The sequence below is a fragment of the Macrosteles quadrilineatus genome, unplaced genomic scaffold, assembly GCF_028750875.1.
Source record: "Macrosteles quadrilineatus isolate MER2022 unplaced genomic scaffold, UCM_ALF_1.0 Scaffold_1__1_contigs__length_201487025, whole genome shotgun sequence".
NCBI classification, from domain to species: domain Eukaryota; kingdom Metazoa; phylum Arthropoda; class Insecta; order Hemiptera; family Cicadellidae; genus Macrosteles; species Macrosteles quadrilineatus.
This window is the reverse complement of record NW_026542594.1, coordinates 65,651,610-65,675,227: the sequence shown is the minus strand read 5'-3', so window position 1 is coordinate 65,675,227 and position 23,618 is coordinate 65,651,610. Positions and strand designations below refer to the sequence as shown.

At 35.1% G+C, this 23,618-nt stretch overlaps 1 protein-coding gene across 1 annotated transcript in view; it reads right to left on the bottom strand.

Moving 5' to 3' along the window:
* The window catches only part of LOC128983428 (high-affinity choline transporter 1), a 67,689-nt gene continuing 44,071 nt past the window's right edge, over positions 1–23,618 (bottom strand). The window contains exons 7-13 of the mRNA XM_054402716.1: positions 20,567–20,713; positions 19,795–19,924; positions 13,763–13,980; positions 13,009–13,112; positions 8,904–9,176; positions 6,834–7,002; positions 1–4,903 (exon numbers count right to left, since the gene is read on the bottom strand). Of these exons, the coding sequence (XP_054258691.1) occupies positions 4,766–4,903; positions 6,834–7,002; positions 8,904–9,176; positions 13,009–13,112; positions 13,763–13,980; positions 19,795–19,924; positions 20,567–20,713 (1,179 nt within the window). The 3' untranslated portion in view covers positions 1–4,765. The remainder of the gene's footprint in view (positions 4,904–6,833; positions 7,003–8,903; positions 9,177–13,008; positions 13,113–13,762; positions 13,981–19,794; positions 19,925–20,566; positions 20,714–23,618) is intronic.

Sequence of the window (23,618 nt, the reverse complement as noted above, 5' to 3'; positions counted from 1 at the left end):
TTCATACATGGAACAGTACATTTTATTGCATTCTGAGGTAACCCCTTGCTTCTAACAAGACTAGATCTAACACATTATATACAACTAGAGTCAGTAAGTAACACTTTGACATAGATATAGTGGCAACACTGAAGGTAAGGCTCATTTACTGGACTACCTAACTAACCTGCTGCTAATACAGCTAAATCTCTCAAACACAACAAGCCTAAGTTAATTCAACTATATTATACTTTATTTACTTATACAGTATTTTAATTAAGAGACAGATTTTGTATCATTTTAATTTTAAAATGTAGTAATTGACAGTTTTAAAAATAAAGAACAATTTTAAGTTATAAAAGGAGCCTTACCATTTATTATTATCTGAAGTATCCAGTGATGTGGGGAGATATCGAAGGAGTAGAACATGTGTATGGATTCAACTTTTCATATCTAAAGACCAACTCAAGATATTTTCTATGGCTAATTCATAACCCTACAAAAAATTATATCAGAGCTTTTTTATAAAAATATGTTTTGTTTGATATGATTTGATTTTAAAAATACATCTGAATTCACTTTTTTACTTAACAACCTTCCACATCACTGCAAGAAAAATGAAAATACTACAAGTTAATCTTGGACATGATGTGTGCGTGGATAATGAACTTGAAGTTGAATGCATTAGACAAAAGTAAAAAAAATGTACTGCAGTAAATAAGGTTTTAAAAAAATAAAAATTCCAGCATTTCATTTGCTAATCTCCACTATACTTTTTAAACGTTTAAGATGACTTTTATATTTGATCATAAACAAATTTAAGTGAATTACATTAATTTCTAAACTGAAACTGTCATCTAAATTTGAAGCAAGGCTCTCTCTTCCACATCAACTTTGCATTTTTAACTATGTTGTGATTGAAACCTCACTAATGTAAACTTAAAGTATATTGGTTCAAATCTTATTAAAGTTGCCAACAATTCATTTTCAAAACATACAGTATTTTGACTAGGATTACCTTAACTCAAATTTATATACCTAACAAGCTTTTTTAACATTTTAGACGATTATTTTCCGTTAAAACACCATCTCTAACCATTTATATATTTAAATTATCTCTCCCAAAGATAAATCTTAACACATTTCAATTGACAAAAAATAAGGTTTTAGTAATCACAGCCTAATCTATAACCAACAAAGATTCTACAAAAAAATCTCGGGATAGTAAATAAAAGATACGTCTAATAACTCATAAAACATTGTATTTACGCTGATTAATGCTGATCAAGAAGTTAAAATCTCATGACATAAAATGAAACTGAAAAATAAAAGAAAGATATTTTAACTCATACAGATCATGATATCCTATATTGTGTGTACTTAAAAAAAACAAAAAAAAAGAATGCAAGCAGTAAAAAGGGGTTGGCTTTTTTATATGTGAAAAAAAACACCCTCTTATATACTAAAGTAACACCAAAGGGAACACTGAATATTCCGAGACCACTGGCCCCTTGTAACTCAAATGTTCAGATTTGTGTTACTTTAGTGAAATGGGACGCCTACTATTTCTAAGGTACACCTGCTTATACTATCCTTTGACTCCTTAATTCTCAGGCAATAAGCCCTTTCCAATAAAACTTAGCCTTATAAATAAGTAAAATACAAAAACATTTTAATTTAGACTATTTTATAAACTTCTCAAATCATAAAAAACTCATTGTTATTTCGTTAAACAAAAATATTTAATATCATAACCTTTAACATATACAAACATCTTTAGTATACAGTAATATTATAGGATATTTGATCATTTTAAATTAAAACTGAAGAGTAATTTTATAAATTTCCAAAAATATACATCTTTTTAAACATAGTCTTAAAAAAATTCAACAACTTAGTAGGGATTTATTTTTCCTCTTATATTCTGGTATGTTTGGTAAAAATATGATATTTGCTGGTAACATGTTTTGTAAAGATAATTTTGCACCCTAGCTACAAAAGCCATTTCAACGCTACTTTACTTTTTTAACCATATATACTAATAACAATCTATAATAAAATATTACATTTAAGTAATTGTCGGAGTACAAAATATTCATAACAACTATATAGACATTTGATCTCAGGTGATTTAAACATAATTCAACTAATAAATTGAAAATGACACATACCTTAACCTTTCATTAACTTTTTACCATCACTTATATTAGGGCTTATGAAGTTGGATAAAAACATTTGACTCTTTAAAACATTACAAGAAATAAGTAACATATAGAATTATCTTAAGCACAGTAACAGCAAGATAAAAGAAAACTCTGGCAACAATGAATATAATATCTTCTGTAATACTGATTACACGTTTACAAGTAGATTATGGTATGGAAGCAACACAGTACATGGCAGAACAAGTCAACAACACCTATAAATCATTTAGGCCAACATACGATATGTATAGGTTGCTTATCAGTATTTGCTTTACAGATTGACCAATAGGGATCAAGTATAATGATATGTATTCGTGATGATTGGTTCCCTCAAGCCAATCACACTGGTTTAAATAATGTCAACCAATATGTGTAAGGCATTCAGAGATCTTATGAGACTGGTTTAGATGTAGATAATGATCTTACCAAGATTTCATAATTAGAGCACATAATGATATGTATTCGTTTCTGTACAGACTAACATCTAACAAATTTACAATAATTACAACTACCGGCATTACATAAAAGCGTATTAACTCTATTTTACATAGTCTATGAAGGATATGATCGGCAGTCTCATCTTCTAGACTTGATAATTAAGTATCGGCAGCACTCCAATGTTAACTTAATATTTTGTTACTATTTTATATTTTAATTTCAATCTAAAACATATTGTGATAGAATAACAAGAAAGACATTCATAGAAAATTTAACAACTTTTACTATATCACACAAATAAGATAGTTTTGACTCATATAAAATATAATCGTTTGGTAATGTTTTTAATGGATATAATGCATTGAATTATACATCTTTTAAGATAGTTAACCAACCTTTCCAATCATCTTATATAATATATTTATATAATCTGACTTTTTATAAGATATTGCTTGGTTAAAAGCACGGAAAAGAATCATTAAGAACCAAGGAAAGCAGTTTCATTAAAAAAATGAATTTCAAGAAACTAAATTTTTGTCCCATAATATAGTTATTACTCGTTCACTTGATCAAAATTTCCATACGGTACACAAGTAAGCAGCCTGGACTAAGTTGAGTTGCTGTTTGAGTACCAATGTTAAGCAACATGGTTTTACTGATGCTCTTCATTTATTTAATTCAATAGTTTACTCTAACATAATTTGAGGAAAACTAATAGTTTTATAATTTGTACACACATATCAAGCAGGTCATGGGGAATAAACTTCTCCCCTAATTTCTTCTATTACAGTAACAAATGCAATTATTGCTATGTAAGGTAGTTCAATCTTCACCACTCTCATGACGCATAGTTGATCACTGTGACAAGACCTACTTAAAGTAGTCATACAAAATAGTGTTGTAAGCTGAAGAAGAAACATTGAACTGTATTATTAATCCTCCGCTTGGAATTCATAGTACAGTAACTAGTCATATTTAAAATTTTGATATACAGTACCGGGTACTGAAAAACTTGAATAACAATTACATTATGCTGGACTTATATTGTTTTAGGAAACTGAATTTTTCCTTGGTTTTCCACTTCAATTATATTTAGAGTTTGAACTTACTAAACATTTTTATGATTAAAGTTTGATGGTTGAGTTGAGCATCAACATTTGCCACTAATAAGTTATGTTGTAGTTTTAACATGTAAAGTTAGACTATACTCAAGCTTATACATACTATAATCTTCATCCTCACAACTGGTGCCTTGTTAGTTACAGTTGTATTATACATTTACTAAATCACTAAAAAGCGGGTAACTTAACAGTATGGTACACAATTATTTTTACATTAAGGATATACAATTTATAGACTATACAAAATATGCTCTAACAGATATAAACTAAGAGGAATTTGCCTAGATAAATTAACTGTTACAATCCAAGGTACATCAATCAAAAATTGCATGAATCATTTTGACCACATCTGGCTGTTTTTAAAGGATAGTATGCTATCATTGCAAAGTATGATAATTCAAAACTATATTTCATTTACTGCCCCCCACCCCTGGGACGTACCCCTTTATCATTCATAAGTTAGGAAGAGAAAGTCCGGGCTTTTTTCACAATTTAAAAATATTTCATCATATTATATATTTAATGATTTATGGCTTGGATATAAAAAAATATTATTCTTTAAAAGAAATGTTGCAATAAGGTCAAAAGTGTCAATATTCTGTCCTCTAAACTCTGATGTGCATAACATACAAAAATTTGTTTTATGCAGTTAATATTTGTTGTGTTGATTTCACCAAGGTATCATCAGCCGAAGCACCCTTTCTCTTTACCCCAGTGTGTGAGTTAAACAAATACATTTTTTATTTTGTGACAAGTACAATAGTGATTTTCGTCATAAATTTAGTTGAACAGTGTAAAATGGTTTGGTAATTTTTAACAGGTTATTTTAATTGGCCCCGAGATAGAACTCTTTGAGTGAATTTAAATTTACGTTTAAAAGTTCATAAGAAAAATAATAACAGTTTTACGTATTATTAACTAAAGAAGTAGATATTGGGGCTAACTCTGAGGGACACACCTTGTGCGTATTCAAGTTGTTGGTAATCTGTACACCATGAGACAGAGGTGGTCATAGGCAGATGTTTACAGAGTTGTCTGTCCTGGGACCATACTGCCTCCCCCTCCACCTCCTGTCCCTCGTCGCTTCATGTCCGCAAGGTCCAGTGCTGGGTCATCATCATCCGTCTCCAGAGCTGGGTTGATACGCCCATTCATCTCATCCTTAAACATTTCAAGAAAAATATAATTTGCTCAATACTATTAACCATTACGCTCAGGACCAGGAGCGTGACGGTTAAGCTAATGGACGGAAAACAGAAATACTGTTATAAACCTGTACAGTAAGTTGATTTAAACGGTTCTGGAAACATTAAATCCTGTACAAGTGAATAATACCATTGTCTATTAGATAATAGTCAAAGATAATACATTATATTATTACATACGGTACAAGGTTAATACAGAACTGTTATTTTGTATGTTTGTGTTCAATGTTTGTACAGTGAAATAAAATCACCCCTAAAAATAATCTAAGTACTGTAGCGGTGTGACAGAAAACAGAGGGTGAAGGTTAATCGAGGTTCTACTGTAATTGTAATTACTGATATCTATCTATCTATCTATCTATACTATTATAAAGAAGAGTTGGTGTCTGTGTGTGTGTGTGTTTGTATGAGGTGATCTCAAAAACTACTGAACCGACTGAGCTCAAATTGCACACAAATGAAGCTACTGCTCCGAGGATACATATAGAACTATTCCCGCTTCGATATTGTCCTGGGGCTCTGCCCCGTAGGCTTTCAAAAATTTGAGGTGACAGATTTAAAAGTAAATATTGATTGATGGTATCCATGGTAACAAAGAACAAACCTACAAAGTTTAAAAATGTAAACCAGCAGAACTAACTGTCAAATGAATGTATATATAGATATATAAAAATTTGAACGAATGGTGTTTTTGGCCTCTGGGGACATCAAAATGAAAAAGTAAATCGGTCCCGGGCCTAGGTCTTACCATGAGACATACGGTAATAGCTACTTCCCTATAGGGAAATTCGCTAAAACTGTAATTGAATAAGGTCCTTACAAATATTTTGTTGAATAAAGTACATACGCTCCTCATGTCATGCTGTATCTAATTTAGATCTATCTAACACGCAAACACAATATTAGCTTGCAATCCATCTCGATGATTCAGGCATTATAGAATACCAACGCTAATTCGGTTGCACGGTAATATGCAATAACGAATGAATGAATGAATGAATGAATCTATATATAAAGTCAAAAGTATCCATGAACTTTTGAGAAAACTACAAGTCACACCCCCATAAACCATATAAATGTTCGTCATGACGAGAAACCTTGCGCAAAATTATTCATTATTTCATAACCTGCCCTATAAGGTCGTAATTGCTTTCCAAAAGGAACTTTCCAGTTACCTAATGTTAAAAAATACCTCAGCTGTTATTATTTGTTTGCATAACCATTACTGTATTCTGTTTAGTTTATTTCATCTTAACTTAACCAATCAATAGTTTTATTAATACTAATGTAGTAAAACGGGGTGGAGCCCGTGGGTAACAGCTAGTTACAAATATGATTTAAAGAAATCTAATATCTCATAACGTGCAGTAAGAGTACCACTGGTCTTATGACATCCTAAATATGACTATTCCATGTCACAATTGTTTGGGTCGGTGGGTTGCATTAGTTCATGGCCCATCGGCAAAACAAGATCTTAGAACAGCTAGGAAGGAGATTATTAATGTAGTAAAGTGACTGGACTGAAATAATAGCAACCAAGTAATGTGATCAAATTAAAGTTCTTCCGAATGGTGTTCAGTACTATGACTTTAATATAGGATCAATTTCCAAATTATAACCTTCTCGAACAAGATTCATAGTTATGTTTGGAAAAGAGTTTACGTAGTTGAGGGGAAAAAGATATATTAATTCCATCCATAGTTTCATCCACGTGAGTAAGTGAAAAGTTACTCTACGTGACCAATTTAGTTGTGATTTGAAAAGGTACGCAACATTTTTTTGTCTCGTGGAATGGTACACCGGGAAAATGGTTATAAAAAGATGCAGTGAGCGATTGTGTTAATTGACTTGTTAGTGCATTATAAAAACATAAACTCTAAACTAACCTTGCCAACCATAGTTGCGGCCCCGTAGCCCCGGCCGACCCCACCAGTCATCACTGACATCTGTTCACCCTCCGCCGGCTCTCCTACATGCATGGCGTCCTCTGGGATGTTGACAACACAACGGAACCAGTCATAGCCTGGAGCCAACATCCCTGTCTCGAACACATGTCTGTAACAAACAGTAACATCACTACACACTGAACATGTGTGAATGGCTAGTTAGAACTACAGAACAAACACTCCTACTCAGCTAAGTCTTATTCTTTAATACACCAAAGCGAATCTGACATGGCAAGAATGAGAATTTATTCAAGTACAATATTTTCCCTTTGTGAGTGATGTAAAGTAAGTTTGAGTGCATCTACCTACTCAGTTAAACATAATAGTCTTAGTTCCATGGGTGAAGATTGATAGAGGTTTTATTGTAACTAGTGTACATGTTGCTCGAAATCGGGCAAATGCAAAGAAGTACAGGAGTTATTTATAAACAAATAACTTGTTTAAAAACTAATAACAGTCATAATTTCCGATGATTTTAAAAGAGTCAATTAAAAGATTATTAACTAATGGAAATATTCACAATTTACATAACAGTCCTATTCTAGTTTGAAGGGTTAATTTTTTACAATCAAACTGCCCATGAACGGGAAAAGGTACGGTAAGCTTACAATTTAAGTCAACGTAAAAATAAGGCTCTCAGCTTTTATAAAGTACCGTAATTAAGTTACTTAGCCAATTTGTAGACAATAAGGTGTAGGCTACTTTAAACTCTACAGGACAGAGTTAGGCGAAAACTGGCAGAACTCTGAAATGGTGTTATTTATCATAGGCTTACTCATATGCCAAATCCTTAAAATAAAAATTCAATAACTAATAACTTATATAATTAAACACAAACCAACATCCAAAACTATACACATTTTTAATACAACATAGATAATTTACACATTGACTGTTTACAATTAACATATGTTCTTCTTCTCACTATTAATTTTTGCTTCGCAACGGGAAAAATCAGTTTCATAATCATTGAAATAGATTTATAATAACTAATCCATCATAAAGTTTAAGATTAAATAAACCTACCACATTTTGTTTAATTTTTTTGGATCAGCTGTCTGAAATTTTGAAATAGGCATTTGACAGTTCTGGTTGTTTACATTTAAATGTCAAAGCAAATGTAAACATTGTGAATTTTCACATGCTTCCATGTCACGATTACTAGAAAAATACCGGTATGGATCATAAACATAAACAAATGACGTTTTTGGCCCGAAAATAAACATTATTTAACATTGCTTAAATTGAATTGCCAAAACATATGTTCAATGATATTAGTATAGGATTCGGGCCAACAACGTCATTTGTTTATGTTTATGATCCATACCGGTATTTTTCTAGTAATCGTGTTCCATGGAGACCAATTATTAATACGAGAGGTCGTCCAGTGGTCGAAACTCGACCAAAAATATGTAATGTAAACTTACTCACTTCTCTATTTTCACCCTACACTGTAAATAAAACATGTGATTGGAGTTTCATCTATTTGTTTTGATTTTCTGTTTATATTTCGTTGTTATTTCGTCACCAGCATGGCAACGCATAAGATCCATGTTAATTTTTTCAAATTTTTAAACTCATTTTTTGTGCTTATCTTTGAGCCTATTTAAATTTATAAAGGGATTCTGCACACCTACAGGAAAATAGCTTTCTAACGGTATGCGTAGATTTACCCCACGATGCACACGAGCTGAGAAAAAAGGTTTTAAAGAAACATGCTTGCCTATTAATATATAGATTTAATTTCTGACAACAGCTGGAGTTTCAAAACAATAATTGTTTCCCATGTTAATCTTATGGAGAAATACGAAACTTTAAAGGGCCCCAGCACCTCACCCTCTAATTATTTCCCTAAAAAGAAAGTTTCCTGCACAACTTCACGTTACGCTCTTTCCAATGACACCAAGAACATGTCAATCGGTTCAGTAGTTTCGGAGGAGTAATTGTCACAAAAAACCTGCTTGCGTATTAAATAAGTATAGATGTAGGGACATAACTGATTTTACTCACTTAGTCCCAGCGGACACCCCAACTAATGTTATCAAAGATGCGAGCATAGCCATGGTGCGGAATGGGAAGAGTTGCCGTTCATTCTCGTAGTCGTAGCCGGGGTAGTGTATAGTGGCCGGTAGACCCAGTAGAGGTTCTCCACCACTCATTCGCACCAGGAAAGCCATGATGTACGCAGCCAGTGAGCCGTAGGTGTTACAGTGGTGTTTGAAATGTACCACCATCAACAACTGGGGGAACAGGATGCAGTAGACCAGGTCTGAGCACATGGACCTGTGTAAAACCAAGTGTGTTAATGTTGAAACTATACAGTAATTAATAAATAAAACACAAACAAATCAAAAAGGTTAAATATCCACTCCAGATTTATATACTTGTTTACAGCATTGTGAACTTGTTATTAGTTTATAAGAAGTTTGTTGATAAATTAAGGTCTCCATCGAGCTCCTTTTGCAGCCAAGCACGCCAGATAAAATCTGAGACCAACGTCTTGTCCACCACCATTCCCTACTGGACAAATAATTAGTCTCTAGATTGAATTCAAAAACGTTGTGAAAGAAATTTAAGTTCCTGCCAAGTATAAATTGTGGTCTGTGATTAGATTTCTGTTGAATCGGTTCTCCACCGCTATATTTGTTCATCACCACATGGATGGACGTGAATGGTGTCAAGTGTATGGACATATAAAACATTTTGATTGGTTGTGGGGAATTTGGAGGTTCAGTAGTTGTAAACATTTGGATGGTGTAAACATTTGCAGTCTACTGCGGTCATTCAGCAATCTTGTTTGAAGCAGCCACCTGATGAATTTTGCATGTGGATCACAGGGTGACTGAGAGAGAGAGAGAGAGAGAGAGAGATTGTCGAATCAATAGCATTTAGCACGTCTCTATAAGTCAAAGTCAAAGTCAAATAGTCAAATTTATTATTTTATTGTATATACATACATAAACACAATAATAAAGTTGTCACAAAATAAAGTTAAATAATAGGAATCTTATGGTAAAGTACATCAAATTCTCTTAAAGCTATTTAAGCTGCTTAAAGTTTTTGTTTTTAATTTTGCTTTTTAAATTTTCAGGTAAATGGTTTAAACATTAAGAGCAAAAATGAGAAGCTTAAAAAAACAAAAAAAACTAAGTCTATGCTGGGTTAAATTTAAATTGTTCTTATGTCTAGTATTATGAGAATGAATACTAATGCAAAGATCTAATTAATTATATTTATATCTAATACACATTATATGTACATTCAAGGATATATTGGTCATAAACCGTCAAAATATTTAGCTCAGAACATTTATTTTTCACTGATATTTAGTCTTCTAGATTTAATATAATTCTCAAAGCTTCCTTCTGAAATATCAAGAATGTATCTAAGTTGTTTTTACTTGTACCACCATAAACAGCTAAACCTTACCACATGTGAGAGTGGATATGTGCAAAATAAATAGTTTTTAAAGTGTCAAAGACTACATAACATTATCAACGACATTTTTCTAAAGAACATAAGGTGCGATGCAATTTTGTTAGCCAATTATAGTGTATGTTGGTCATTTTAAGTGATTCTATTTTATATACCAACACTAAAATATCTATTTCTCAAGCGTTTTGCTGTTTCAAGGTCAAGGTCAGATTTAGCTTGTTACCTAGTTCCCATCAGCATAAAGTACCAGTACCAACTGACTTTCTGTTCCTAAAATATTTTTTTTTGAAGGCATTCCTTGGACATAACATAGAAATAGTAATGAAAGGCCCAAAAATTGAGCCTTGAGCAACTCCATGTTTAATAGTTAAAGTTTCTGATCTATACCTGATGGTTAGTATATTTTGGTTTTTTGACATTATTTCTACATATTTCTACATATTGCTCTTTCTGAAAGATACCTATGACCCAAACCAATTTAAAAAAGTCTTAAAAATACCTATAAAGCGTTTAATTTATGTAAAAGAACTTCTTGAAATATGCTATCGAATGCTTTTGATAAATCCATAAAAATACAAATTCATATAAGACTATCAAAGACTACGCTCAGCCCTAGAAGTTTAAATCGTAGTGAGTGAAGTAAGAAACACGACGTTTGTCTTACAATTTGATCTAACATCAATCCTGCCATTTAATAAGGGATTTCAAAACGTCTACGATTTTATAGAAAAAAGGGAATATCATGACAGTTGTTAGTTAATGTCTGTCAGGAGTGTAAATATTCTCTTGCATAGTTTGTGGCTACAGTACTATGAGGAGACAGATTATCACATTCGGCTGGAACCGACTAGAATAGTAGTGGGTGTATTAGAAAAAAAAGAAAACCGGTATTTCTAATGAAATGAAAATGCTTCTTAATTGAGGCGAACTTAGGACCTCACGGTCCTTTCTTATAGTTAACGACTATATAATAATAATAATAGTAATAATAATGATACAACATGTTATGAACAAAAGTAAATTACGCTACCAATTTCGTGACATAAGAAAAATAATATTGAAATATAATTGAAGGTGAAGATGAGTAAATGATGAGTGTTGGTTAAATGAATGAAGTGACAGCTTTAATACTGATCAGATGTGTTTTGAGCCAGGGCCATTTACTAAGAGAGTTGTGATCAGGGGCAGCTGGATCCAGTTTAAAACATCAAAAAGCTTCTGACTTTTCTCAAGATCTAACTGACGGCCTACATGACACTGTTGTACATTTGGTTCACTTCGGTTGGACGTAATGGAAGATTGTTGGATTTCACAGATGACCATTGTATAAAGCACCATATTTAAATATAAACTATAAATGTTTCTACTCTGTGTTTGATGAAAATATATATAATATACTTATTACAATAAGGGTTTTCCCCGTAACGTCCCAATTCCGCCCACCTGCAAATAGTAATTAAAAATGTAATTCTCTTCAGGGCTTCGCTCCCTCAGGTTTGATTTATTTCTAGAGTCCATTTTCAAAGATCCAATTATGCTAACCAACTTTCTTTATTACGGTTTAAATGTTAATTGTAATTTAAAAGGTGATACTTCCAGGGCTTAATTTCAGCCGGAGCACACCGGAGCGCAGCTCCGGTACTTCTCAGGACACTGGAGCGAAGCTCCTGTTATCTGGATTGATAATTTATTTTTGAATCGATCTTAATTAGCTGTAAATAGTATTTTTATTTTTCAATTGTTGACTTATGGTTTTCAATTCTTTGTAAAAATCGTGTCAAATACCGAATCTTTACTTCAGGGCAAAGTATTCAAAGTTTATTATACAACGGGGAACGGTGTTCCTACTTGTAAGCCAGTCTGCCGACAGTGCCGTCTGCTGACCAGGTGCCGACTGCCACTGACTGAGTCTGTGTTCGTTCAGATCGATGATCTCAGTCCACTGACTGCGTGCTGCGTGATTGGATTGGATTGGATTGGAACAGTGGAGTGGATGTGTAATATAGGCCTATGTCAAATTTAACTCTCAGAAGAAATAAACAAAATAACAAAAACTGCATGAGAAATACAACGACAGTTTTCATAATAAAAAACTGCATGGAATGGCATTTTACAACCCAGTTAGCGGGATTATTGTTTTGGTCGTGTGGATACACTGCATACTATACTAAGTGCTTCTGCTTAGTTGCTGGCAAACTTCTTTAATTTTTACACCTGTTATATTACTATTTTGTATATAATATAATGCTGTATATGTGCATTCTTAACCATGCTCAAATGTGTTTAAAATGCACCAATTCAAGTGCAATTTTTACAAAAATCTTCCGGGGGAGGACCCCCGGACCCCCCGGTAAGTCATGGCTCCGGTACTTCTCAAATTAGAAATTAAGCCCTGGATACTTCCGTTGTTTGTTTAACCACAGTCAAGTTGTAAATAAAAGAGGCGAAATAGTTTATGTAAACGGAATTTAAATAGGCTACTTTTAAAATAATTGCAACCTGATTGATGAAAGAAAACCACTCTTTATAGTGTGAATCTAAAGCTGACAAATTCTTGAAGGGGGATAGCATTATTTGTTTTTCCCCGGGAACAAGTTTTCCTATTAAAATGCACAATTTGAGGACGGGTCCCCTTGTCTTATATAGAAATAAAAATAACATTAAGTAGCAGGTATCTTACCATAAGCCATAGATTGAAGGGATGGTCAGAGCCATGATGGTAGACAAAATCCCAACAACAAAGATGGATATTCGCATCACCCAGATTATCTCCATTTCTGAAGCCTAGAAAAATCATCATATATAGTGAAGTCACAACAAAAATATGTTAAAGATACACATCCCATCTGTTCAGAATTCCGTTCTGTTCTTTTGAAAATATTCTCACATTGATACTGATCATTTTATAACCGTAGACGAATGATGTAAGGAGATGTACTTTGTTGAAATTTGGTAAAAATGTGTTGTATCTACACTAAAATACCTATATAAGTGAAACATTAAAATTAATCAGAAAAAATAAAAGATACCGTATACGGTAAGCCAAAAGTGATGGATTAAAAGATAGAATGTAGTTCAGGTTCAGTCACCTAGATAGACATTGAAAACTGGTTTGTATTTGGTACTGCGAGATGGTTTAAAAACACCAATATAGGCTATAAAAGATATATTTAAACGTTTTAGAATCACCATTTTATTAAAGCCTCCAAAAAAACAAAAAATGAATTGCTTACCATTATAATAATATACTGAAAATGGTGTAAAATACCTGCTTAATGTAATGCACTAAATTGCATTTAGCATCTCTCTAGCTTAAAGTCTCAATAGAGAATTAGTTTTTACATCTGCTCTGTACTGTAGTGTCACTTAAAGTCTGGACTCAACTTACAGGTAGGTACTGAGTTGTGTCCTGCCAAATTAGCCTATTCACTTACTCGTTGTCTGAAGATAAGTTTATAGACGTTGCGAGCAAACATTGAGCTGGCGGAGAGGACACTGGAGTCAGCTGATGACATGACGGCAGCAGACACAGCCCCAAGGCCGAAGAAGGAGACAAAGTCTGGAGTCAGATACTGCAGCACCATCGGCAGGATCATGCTTGTCTCCTGAGTAGTGAGCGGGTAGGGACCCTTATAGGCTGTCTCGTTCCAAGCTGTAAAAAGTACACTCAAAGTGAAAATGAAAAATGAATGAAAAATGAATGAAAAATACTTTATTCCATCAAAACACAAAACACAAAAATTGTTACATAGGGTTGTACAAAACAGATGGATTATTCCCCACATAGGCACAGCCTGTGTGTGGGGAATGAGCTTCACCAGTAGTCAAACTTACATATTGATATAAAAATTAATTAATAACTAAAATTATTATTTTACATACTTTGGAAGGGAGTAAGATTGCACATTGAGCTACGGTAATACAAATTAATTTTAAAACTGTAGGAACCACAATAGGAAATAAAGGCGAAAACAAAACTATACATACTAAACAAACCGCGTACGTATCAACTGAGACTCGGAAACCACACACACACACACACACAGACATACACACACAGACAGACAACAGCACACACACAACACACAACACACTTCAGCTCAGTTGCTCAGTTGCACCAGGACATCAGGCGGCTGCTGGCCCCACAGTTCCTTTAGTTAGGCCGTCTCTGCTCTGTCCCCGCATGTCCTATGAACCATTCACTCGCTCCCTCTCACTCACACTCACACGCATGCACATCCACACACAAACATCCCAACCTGACAGTCATTCATCGTTGTATTTAACTATGACGGCTTTAGAAGGAATACATGGACACAAACAAGCTGTTGATATGCCCGCGTCCAAGTTCCACTAACCATTTATTTACCAGTTTTTTATATTTTAACAGACTGCACGGCTCCGGATTTTTTAGCTGAGTGGGTAATTTAGAAAAAATAACTGTTGCAATGTATTGGGGAGACGTTTTATTAATACTTTTAGTGATCTTAGGTAACTCTATCCCAGTGTTCAAAGCAAAATCTTGTAGAATAGTTGTGAGAAGTTTGTTTAAAAAGAGAATTTTTGTTTTTGAAAATGTATATAATTAATGATCTTATATAAAGCTGTGAAAGATTAAAAACTCTGAACTCGTCAAAGACAAATTCTGAGGGGTAGCGGCGAGGTTTCCGTAGAGCAATTTTTATAATGGCTTTTTGAATAATTTCGATAGGGGCCAGAATACTTTTATAGCCACCACCCCACGCTAGATTCCCAAATTGTAGAATAGACTGTATGTATGCATGGTAAATGTTTTTTAAAAGATCAAGAGGTAAAATTTTGGATATATTAGAAAAAACAAAAATGAATTTACGTAGTTTACATCTAATTTGATTTATGTGACTAGTCCATTTCAGCCGGCTATCAAACATCACCCCTAAATACTTATACTCATTCACACGTTCAATACTTTCACACTTGTCACATTCAATCTCGGCACCACAACTATGCAATTTTAAATCTAGATCTAAAGGATCATAATCAGATCTTAGTGAAATCGGCATGAATTTTGTTTTTGATAAGTTAACAGTTAGCTTATTCTGGTCGAACCATCGCTTGACAGTGAGAAGGCCGCGCTCGGCGTTAATGTACACCTCCAGCCAGCTGTCGCCCTCGAACAAGAGCGCCGTGTCGTCGGCGTACAGAAAGATCTGCCCTTTGTTTAAGTTAATTTTGCCCAGGTTATTTATGTATATTAAAAATAACAGAGGCCCCAAGGTCGAACCCTGGATAACTCCATAATCAATTCGTTTTTGTGAACTATTTTGGTTTAAAATCGAGACAATTTGGAAACGTTCGGCGAGATAATCTTCAAACCATTTTAAAGTGACGCCTCTCACCCCTATACATTTCAACTTATTAAGAAGTAATCGTCTGTCAACGGTGTCAAAGGCTTTAGCTAAATCTATAAAGACAATCAAGGGTTTTTTGTTTTTAGTAATAGAATCATGCAAACTATTAGTTAAAGAAAAAAGGTCATCATTTAAATTTTTGTCCGTACGGAAACCAAACTGTTTATCAAAAAGTAATTGAAAATTTGTTAAGTAGTTTTCGAATTGTTTTCTAACACACTTTTCAATGAGTTTAGCGAGTACACTGGCCAAAGTAATTGGACGATAGTTGATAAATTGATTTTTTCACCATTCTTAAATATAGGAACTACTTTACCTACTTTTAAAATTTTTGGAAATGTGCCCTGCGAAAAACTGGTATTAATGATATGTAAAAGTGGATATTTCAATTCTTCAAAGTTATTTTTGATAAGTTTTGCCGGAATGTTATCAGCCCCAGGAGCAGACTCCCCTCTCATACCCCGAACGACAGTTGACAGCTCCGCCTCACCCACGGGCGACAGCTGGAAAGTGGTATCCGTCCGGAAATCGTCATCGTTGATTACCGGCTCCAGAACCTGAGGGACAGCACGAGCTAGGTTGGCACCTACATCTACGTAGTAGTCATTAAAGGCATCAGCAATTTTTTTTATTGAGTCCTCTTCTAAAGTTTGGTTATCTGGTATAAAATGTTTTACAGGAAAATCGTCCTTTTTTTTATTAAGTCCCATAATTTCTATCATGTTTTTCCAAAGGCGACGTTTGTTATTTAATGAGTCGGATATTTGATCCTTATAGTATTTTTCTTTTGCACTTTTGATTGCAGTATTCAAAGTGTTCCTGTAGTTTATGTAATGTAATCTAAGTGCCGGGTTGAAAGGTTGTTTTTTCAACTGTTTACTGATTTTATCCCTAACACGAATAGAATTAACCAGTCCAACAGTGATCCATGGTTTTAATTTGGTTTTTTTGGCAGAAAAACATTTATTTGAAGTAGCCGCACTTGTGATCTCCTGCAACTGTCGCACAAACTCCTCGCAGGCCACATCGACGTCCTCAGTAGCGAGTACCGAGGACCAGTCATGTGACCGCAACAATCGCTGGGCGACCTCTGAGTCGACACAAGTAAAGCTTTTGTTGGAATATCTGTTTGTTACCTTATAATGATTATAGTCAGCCGATGCAACAGTTATAAAATGGTCGGTTATAGAAGTGTGTATTATTGCTGACTTAACTGTATTTACATGTTTTATGTTGGTAAAAATGTGGTCAATGCAGGTCTTGGAATCAGCTGTAACTCGAGTTGGGTTATTAATACATGGTGTAAAGCCTGCCGTATAAAGAACGTCAAGATATCTCTGGGACACAATATTTTTTTATTGTTAGGCAGAATGCAACAATTGAGGTCACCAACCAGCCAGCACCGCCCGCAAAGGGACCGATCATCCAGATAACTCTCCAGATCGTCGATAAAAGGTTCAAGGTCAGACGACGGGCTCCTATAAACAGCCAACAATGACAGCCCCTCACCGCCAAGCGATATGTCTAATTTGATAGTTGTGGCACCATACAATCGCACTTCCTCACAACTCACAGCAAAGCATTTATTCACATACACAATCACACCATCATTCTGATTCCTTCTAGCCTTACTTACAAACACATCATATCCATCCATACTTACAGGCACACAACTTTCATTGGTCCAAGTCTCAGTTAAAACTATAATACCAAATTTCTTATCATAATTATTTAAAAGAACAATTAACTCATCAAAATTCCTATTGTAGCTCCTAATATTCAGATTAAGAAACAACACACTATTTTGTACATTACAATCCACCTCCTCGAAAAAATTAAAGTTGTTGAAATTATTATAAATAAACTCATTTACTTCTAAAAGATTTTCAACATTTTCTAGCTCCTCGCTTTGCATCTTACAGCGAAAAAAGTAAAAATATTATGAAGATTAAAACCCTACCTGCCCGATTTACAAGAAAAGTGGTATAAAATCACTAACTAAATCGTCTTAAACTTAATTATTAATGAAACATTACCAGCAACAGACTTAACTAAATGACAACAAACTATCTAAAACTGTATAAAGAGCGATCAGATTGCGCTTCGGAACGGTTTTATTTTAATCAAACATAAATACGTATCTTACTTATGAATTGGCTTTACAACAGAAATTGATTAAATTCTTAAAAACTATTTTGGGATCCATGTTGTGAAATAAAAATACAATTTTAATCCTCTATCATTAAAAATGTCAGATAAGCAGAAAAGATTGTAGACAAAAATATATATTTAAAAATATTTAAGTAAAATAAAAAGATAGATTAATGATCTATCGGCTTGGCCATACTTTCCGAGAATAAAGTTACAGAAAGTTTAGTGGAGTGAAATTAATTAATAACTACTGTATGAAGATTGACCTAGATGTTGATTATTCAAAGATATTTGAGTTTATTGACGTGAATAATGGAAGTTGGTAATTTATAATTTATATAAATCAATAAACATATAAAATAAAATGAAATATATATTAGTAATAAAAATGACATGCTTCGAGTCTGCTTACGTTTCCCAAAAAGAGTTTGTCCAGGCCTATAGCAGCACTTCAACTTCACGGAGTTCCGCGTGGTCCCGTCTCTGTTGTTGTCTTCACAACTTCACCACTGCCGCCGTCCTTCGCCCCCGCGACCTCCTCCACCTCGTCCAGGTTCGTCACTCGGATAGCTCGGGAGTCTGCCGTCTTCCGTATAAAGATTTTACCCTCCCGGGTCCAGGCGTAGGTGAGATGTCCTTCTTTCACATGGTTTTTGGCTTGGCCCAGAATGGCTTTATTTCGCACGGTCAGATGTTCGACGACGTAGACTGGTCCAGGAGGCAGTGTTGTAGCCAGGTCTGACGTGTTGATCCTCTTTTGTCTGGCAGCGTCTAACCAGGAGGCACGGATGGACCTTGAGATGAACTGCACCACGATGTTGGGGTAAAACTTCTTTCCTCTCGGAGTAGGGAGTCTGTGGGCCGCAGAGATAGAATCTCGGCTAAAACCGACACCCAAGGCACGTGCTACAGCCTGTAGAACCTTGTAGACGTCCTCTTCTCTCGTTGGCGGGATCCCTCTAATTTCTAAATTATGATTCCTGGAGTATTGCTGCAGTTCGGCTACTTCGCTTTCCAGACAGCTAACCTTATCTCTCAACAATACGTTATCTTTCTTAACATCCTCGCATTCCGCCTTCAAAAGCACGTTTTCAGATTCGATGTCAGCAATTCTGCACTTTAATTCTTCTTGTGAGGTCTGAAGCGTCTCCAGTTGCTTCTCGATTGTCTCAAAATGTTGCTCCATGTATTTTTTCATTGACACAAGCAGATCTGTCACCTTGGTATCTTCAGGTTCGGACTTGTTGCTGACGGTCGATGTAGAGTCCTGTACACACTCGTCACATTTCCACGCCGACACACTACGTAATGACATCGCGTTCAACTTGGCCACGGTGCGGATGCGACAACACGCCGCGTGAAACACTGCACCACAGTCCACGCACTTAATTACGTCTTTTGCGTTCGCGATGTCACGGTTGCACCTAGCGCAGTTCATTGTTGAGGGAAAAAAGAGCCAACACGACGATAAAATAAAACAAACTACAAAGCAAAAATAGGAATATTAAATTTATATTCCTTTCAAGCAGACGAAAAAGAAATACATGTATATTCCAAGCAAACGACAGGTTGATACGGGCAGGCAGGCCGAAACACTGACTCACAACGAGGAAACCGGTAGGACGTCCGCTCGCATTGACTAACTGATAAGAACTGAATATGTGGGGGAAAGTTAATATACGAAGTTTACACATCCCATCTGTTCAGAATTTGTGAGATAGATAGTTCCTTGGGCTCGTTCTATTCTTTTGAAAATATTCTCACATACACTAATTTGTTTTAAAGTGAAACCCTAACAGCGGCCCAATACATTTTATAAACTGTATCTATTTAAAAAAAGTTAATACAATGAATAAACAGTCCAATTGTAAAAGTAAATGTATAAAAAAATTAAATTCATGAGCTACCTATTTAAGTTTGCCAACCTGTATTTCTAGCAATAGCTCCGATCAGAACTGGTGGAATGGCCATAATGATGCAGCCAAACGCTGCCACGTAAGACAAGATCTGTGCCCGGCCTGCAGACTTTGAGGACAACACTCGCTGGAAGTATACCTAAAATACAACAAATTTCTCATGTATACTTAGCTGGGTTTTTCAAATCTATATTTCAAGATTATGTTTAACTTATTGCTACCGGTACTCAGTTTTTGATTTAGAAGAACAAACATCTTCATGACAATTAATTGAGATGCCAGTGTAAATTAGTTTCATCATTAGAATCATTTTGAAGTCAAAACTATCTGTCTCAAGAGGAACTTTTGACACTGTCCAAACTGGGGTTTTGTCTATGATTAATTATTCTCCAAATGTGGTGTAATTAGACTGAAATGTCAATTACTGGGTTGCAAAGGATCAAAGTGACATACATTTATTTACAATTTGAAAAAGGCCAAACCCCCATAGAATAGCTATTGTAAAATGTCACAAGTATTTGTCCTGAGGACAGGCAATATAGCATGGTCATCCTTGCCTGAAATTTAAACACACTAAGCCAGACCAAAAACGAAAGCATAGGTTTCTTGCCACCAGTTTTGCAGGACGAGGACATACCAACATAATGGACTTCCTGGCAACCCCAGCGAACACAGAATCTGTGCAACCCGGACTGAACGTGCCAAAAAATAAAAATAGCGGGCCGCAAAAAAAGACAAAACAAAAGTGTGAACAAATCGCAAATCAGAGATGATCACTGACCTGCCAAGGAATACCTCCAAATACAAGAAGAAGTCCGTAGTCCACATAGTAGCCGTACATCTCTGAGTCTATAGATCCAATCCAGTCCTCCTTTACTGAGAGTGATGCAACGTGTTCATTCATCCAGGCGAATGGAACACACATCCACTGCAAGTTATAAGTAGTGTTACAGATTAGATTCATAGAAATCCAGTTTTGAGAGAGTAGCCATGCAAACCTTTTACGCAAATCACACTCTAATTACATTCTCAATCAATCAAATCAATCATCAGCCATTTTTGTATTCTTACAAATACACTTATCAATACATCATCATCATATATACATATATTAAAACGTGACAGGGGTTTTTTATTTCACGATTCTGAATCAACCACTTGACGGATTTTCATGATTTTTTGTGCTGAAAGAAAGATAATTTTGAGAACTAGGGAATGTCGAAGCCATAATTTTTAGTTTAGGGTTTCAGTTTAGACTTTTTGAGGAAAGGTTGGGAAAATAACAATGATCACATGTTTTAATTAATCTTGGAAGCTTTTTCTTTACTATATTTTTTGAACTGCTTTAACTAACTATGATGGAATTAGTAATAGACACTGTTGAAGAATAAAGATTGTTTGCCTTGAATGAGTAGGCTTTATTTAACACAATTCAAGTAATGGAATTCATAAGTAAGAGTTAAATCTAGAGAATGAAATAATGATTACAAACATTCAACATAAACAAATAAAATAACAATGTCCAACAACAGCTGGGAATATTTTCTATCACATTCTTCCCCGCTAATATAATTTAAAGTCTTTAAGGTGAGAAGGTAGTTTCTTCTGTCTTGAGCTTCGTCTCTGTGATTGTGTTTCATCAGTCCTTAAGGTTTGTAGAGGCTCTTGAGTTGCAGATTCTTCTATCACCTCTGCATCGGGATGAGACACATCCTGGGTCTCGTCTACTAAGTTTACATCGCTATTAAGTTCCATTGTGTGGTTCTCCGGTGTTGATTCATCATCAAAATTTGTTCTCTCAGCTTGTTTTCCACAAGGAGCTAAGTTGCGTGTAGACACTGTTGTCTCACACCCATCTGGCAATCGTACATGAGCGTAATCAGAGTTTCCTTCCAGCAATGTCACCTCCTGCACTATTGGTTCATACTTAGAGTTTCTGATAGGACGTCTCATCAACACTTTTCCAGGAGTCATCAACCAGGTTGGTGTGGAAACACCATTTTGTGATCTTCTGGGATGTCCAAACATTCGTTCATGTGGCGTACAATTCGTGGCAGTACAAAGCAAGGATCGGATAGAGTGAAGAGCTTCATCCAGAACTAATTCCCACTTTGTCACGTCAAGTTGATAGTTCTTAAGGGCAAGTTCTACTGTTCTCCAGATTATACCATTATATCTCTCAACCTGGCCATTACACTGAGGGTTGTAAGCAGTAGTCCGACTAGAAACAATGTCGTTTAAAGCGAGAAACTCCTTTAGTTCTTTTGAAAGAAAAGAAGATCCCTGATCGGAGTGAATGTAGCTAGGAGTACCGAACAATGAAAATAACTGTTTCAGTTTGCAAATAACAGTCGAAGAGGACATATCAGGACAGGGGTACGCAAATGGAAATCGTGAGTACTCATCAATGATTGTTAGCATATACCGATTTCTTGTAGAAGAGGGAAGAGGACCCTTAAAATCCAGGCTAAGACGTTCAAACGGTAATGTTGCTTTTATTAATTTTCCATCATGTTTGAAGAATCTTGGTTTTACTTCAGAACATACCTTACAGGAAGCAGTCATTCTTCTTACCTCATCAAGGGAGTATGGTAAATTTTTGCTTCTTATCCAATGATACATACGAGTTTCACCAGGATGACACATTCTTTCATGATATTGATGAAGTCTGTTCATTTTGTCGCTCATCGAGCACACTCGTGATAGAGAGTCAGCAGCTACATTCAGTTTACCAGGTCTATAAACAATATCATAACTATAGCTTGATAGTTCTAGTCTCCACCTCATGATTTTGTCATTCTTAATTTTCCCCGATATCTTAGAGTTGAACATGAAAGAGACAGACTTCTGGTCTGTTATTAGTTTGAAATGTCTGCCTAGCAAATAGTGTCTCCATTTTCGTACTGACTCCACGATTGCATATGCTTCCTTTTCAACCGAACTGTGCTTTAGTTCACTATGAGACAGACCTCTTGAGAAAAAGGCTACAGGTTTTCCTTCCTGGGTCAGTGTTGCTGCTATTACAGTGTCAGATGCATCAGTCTCAACAGTGAAGGGTAGATCAGGATTTATGGGACTCATTGAGGCATTTTCAATCTCTTGTTTCAGTTCATTAAATGCCTTTATAGCCGTTGCGGATAAAGGGAAAGAGCTGGTTGTCAGAACTTTAATCTTTTCAGAAAATCGTGGGACATATCTTGAGAAATGGGAAAACATTCCTACTGCCCTTCTTAGGGATGATGCGTTTGTGGGCAAGGGGAAATTCTTTAGAGGTAAAAGCCGATCAGAATCTGGCTTAATGGTTTTGTTGCTTATTGTATATCCAAGGAGACTAATAGATTTCATTGAAAAAGAACATTTATTTTCATTAATAGTCAAGTTATACTTGCTAGCAGCGGTCATCAGCCTGTTTAGGTTCCTATCATGCTCCTCTTGTGTTTTACCACATACTGTTATGTCATCTAAATAAGCAAATGTGTCATTAAGATTTTCTGCCCTGATTATGCCATCAATAACTCTCTGGAATGCAGCAACTCCATTTGTCACCCCAAAAGGAATTCTGGTAAATTGATACAGCTGACCACATGCTTCAAAAGCTGTAAAAGGCTTATCTTCAGCCTTGATCGGTATTTGATGGTAAGCGCTTTTTAAATCAATGGCACTAAACACTTCATAGTTAGCAACTTTATTGACAATTTCTTCAAGATTTGGGATTGGATAAGCATCGAGACTTGTAAATCTGTTTATAGTGTTAGAGTAGTCTATTACCATACGCTTCTTATGGTTTTCGGAGCTGGTAACAAAAGCTTGAGCTCTCCATGGAGATATACTTG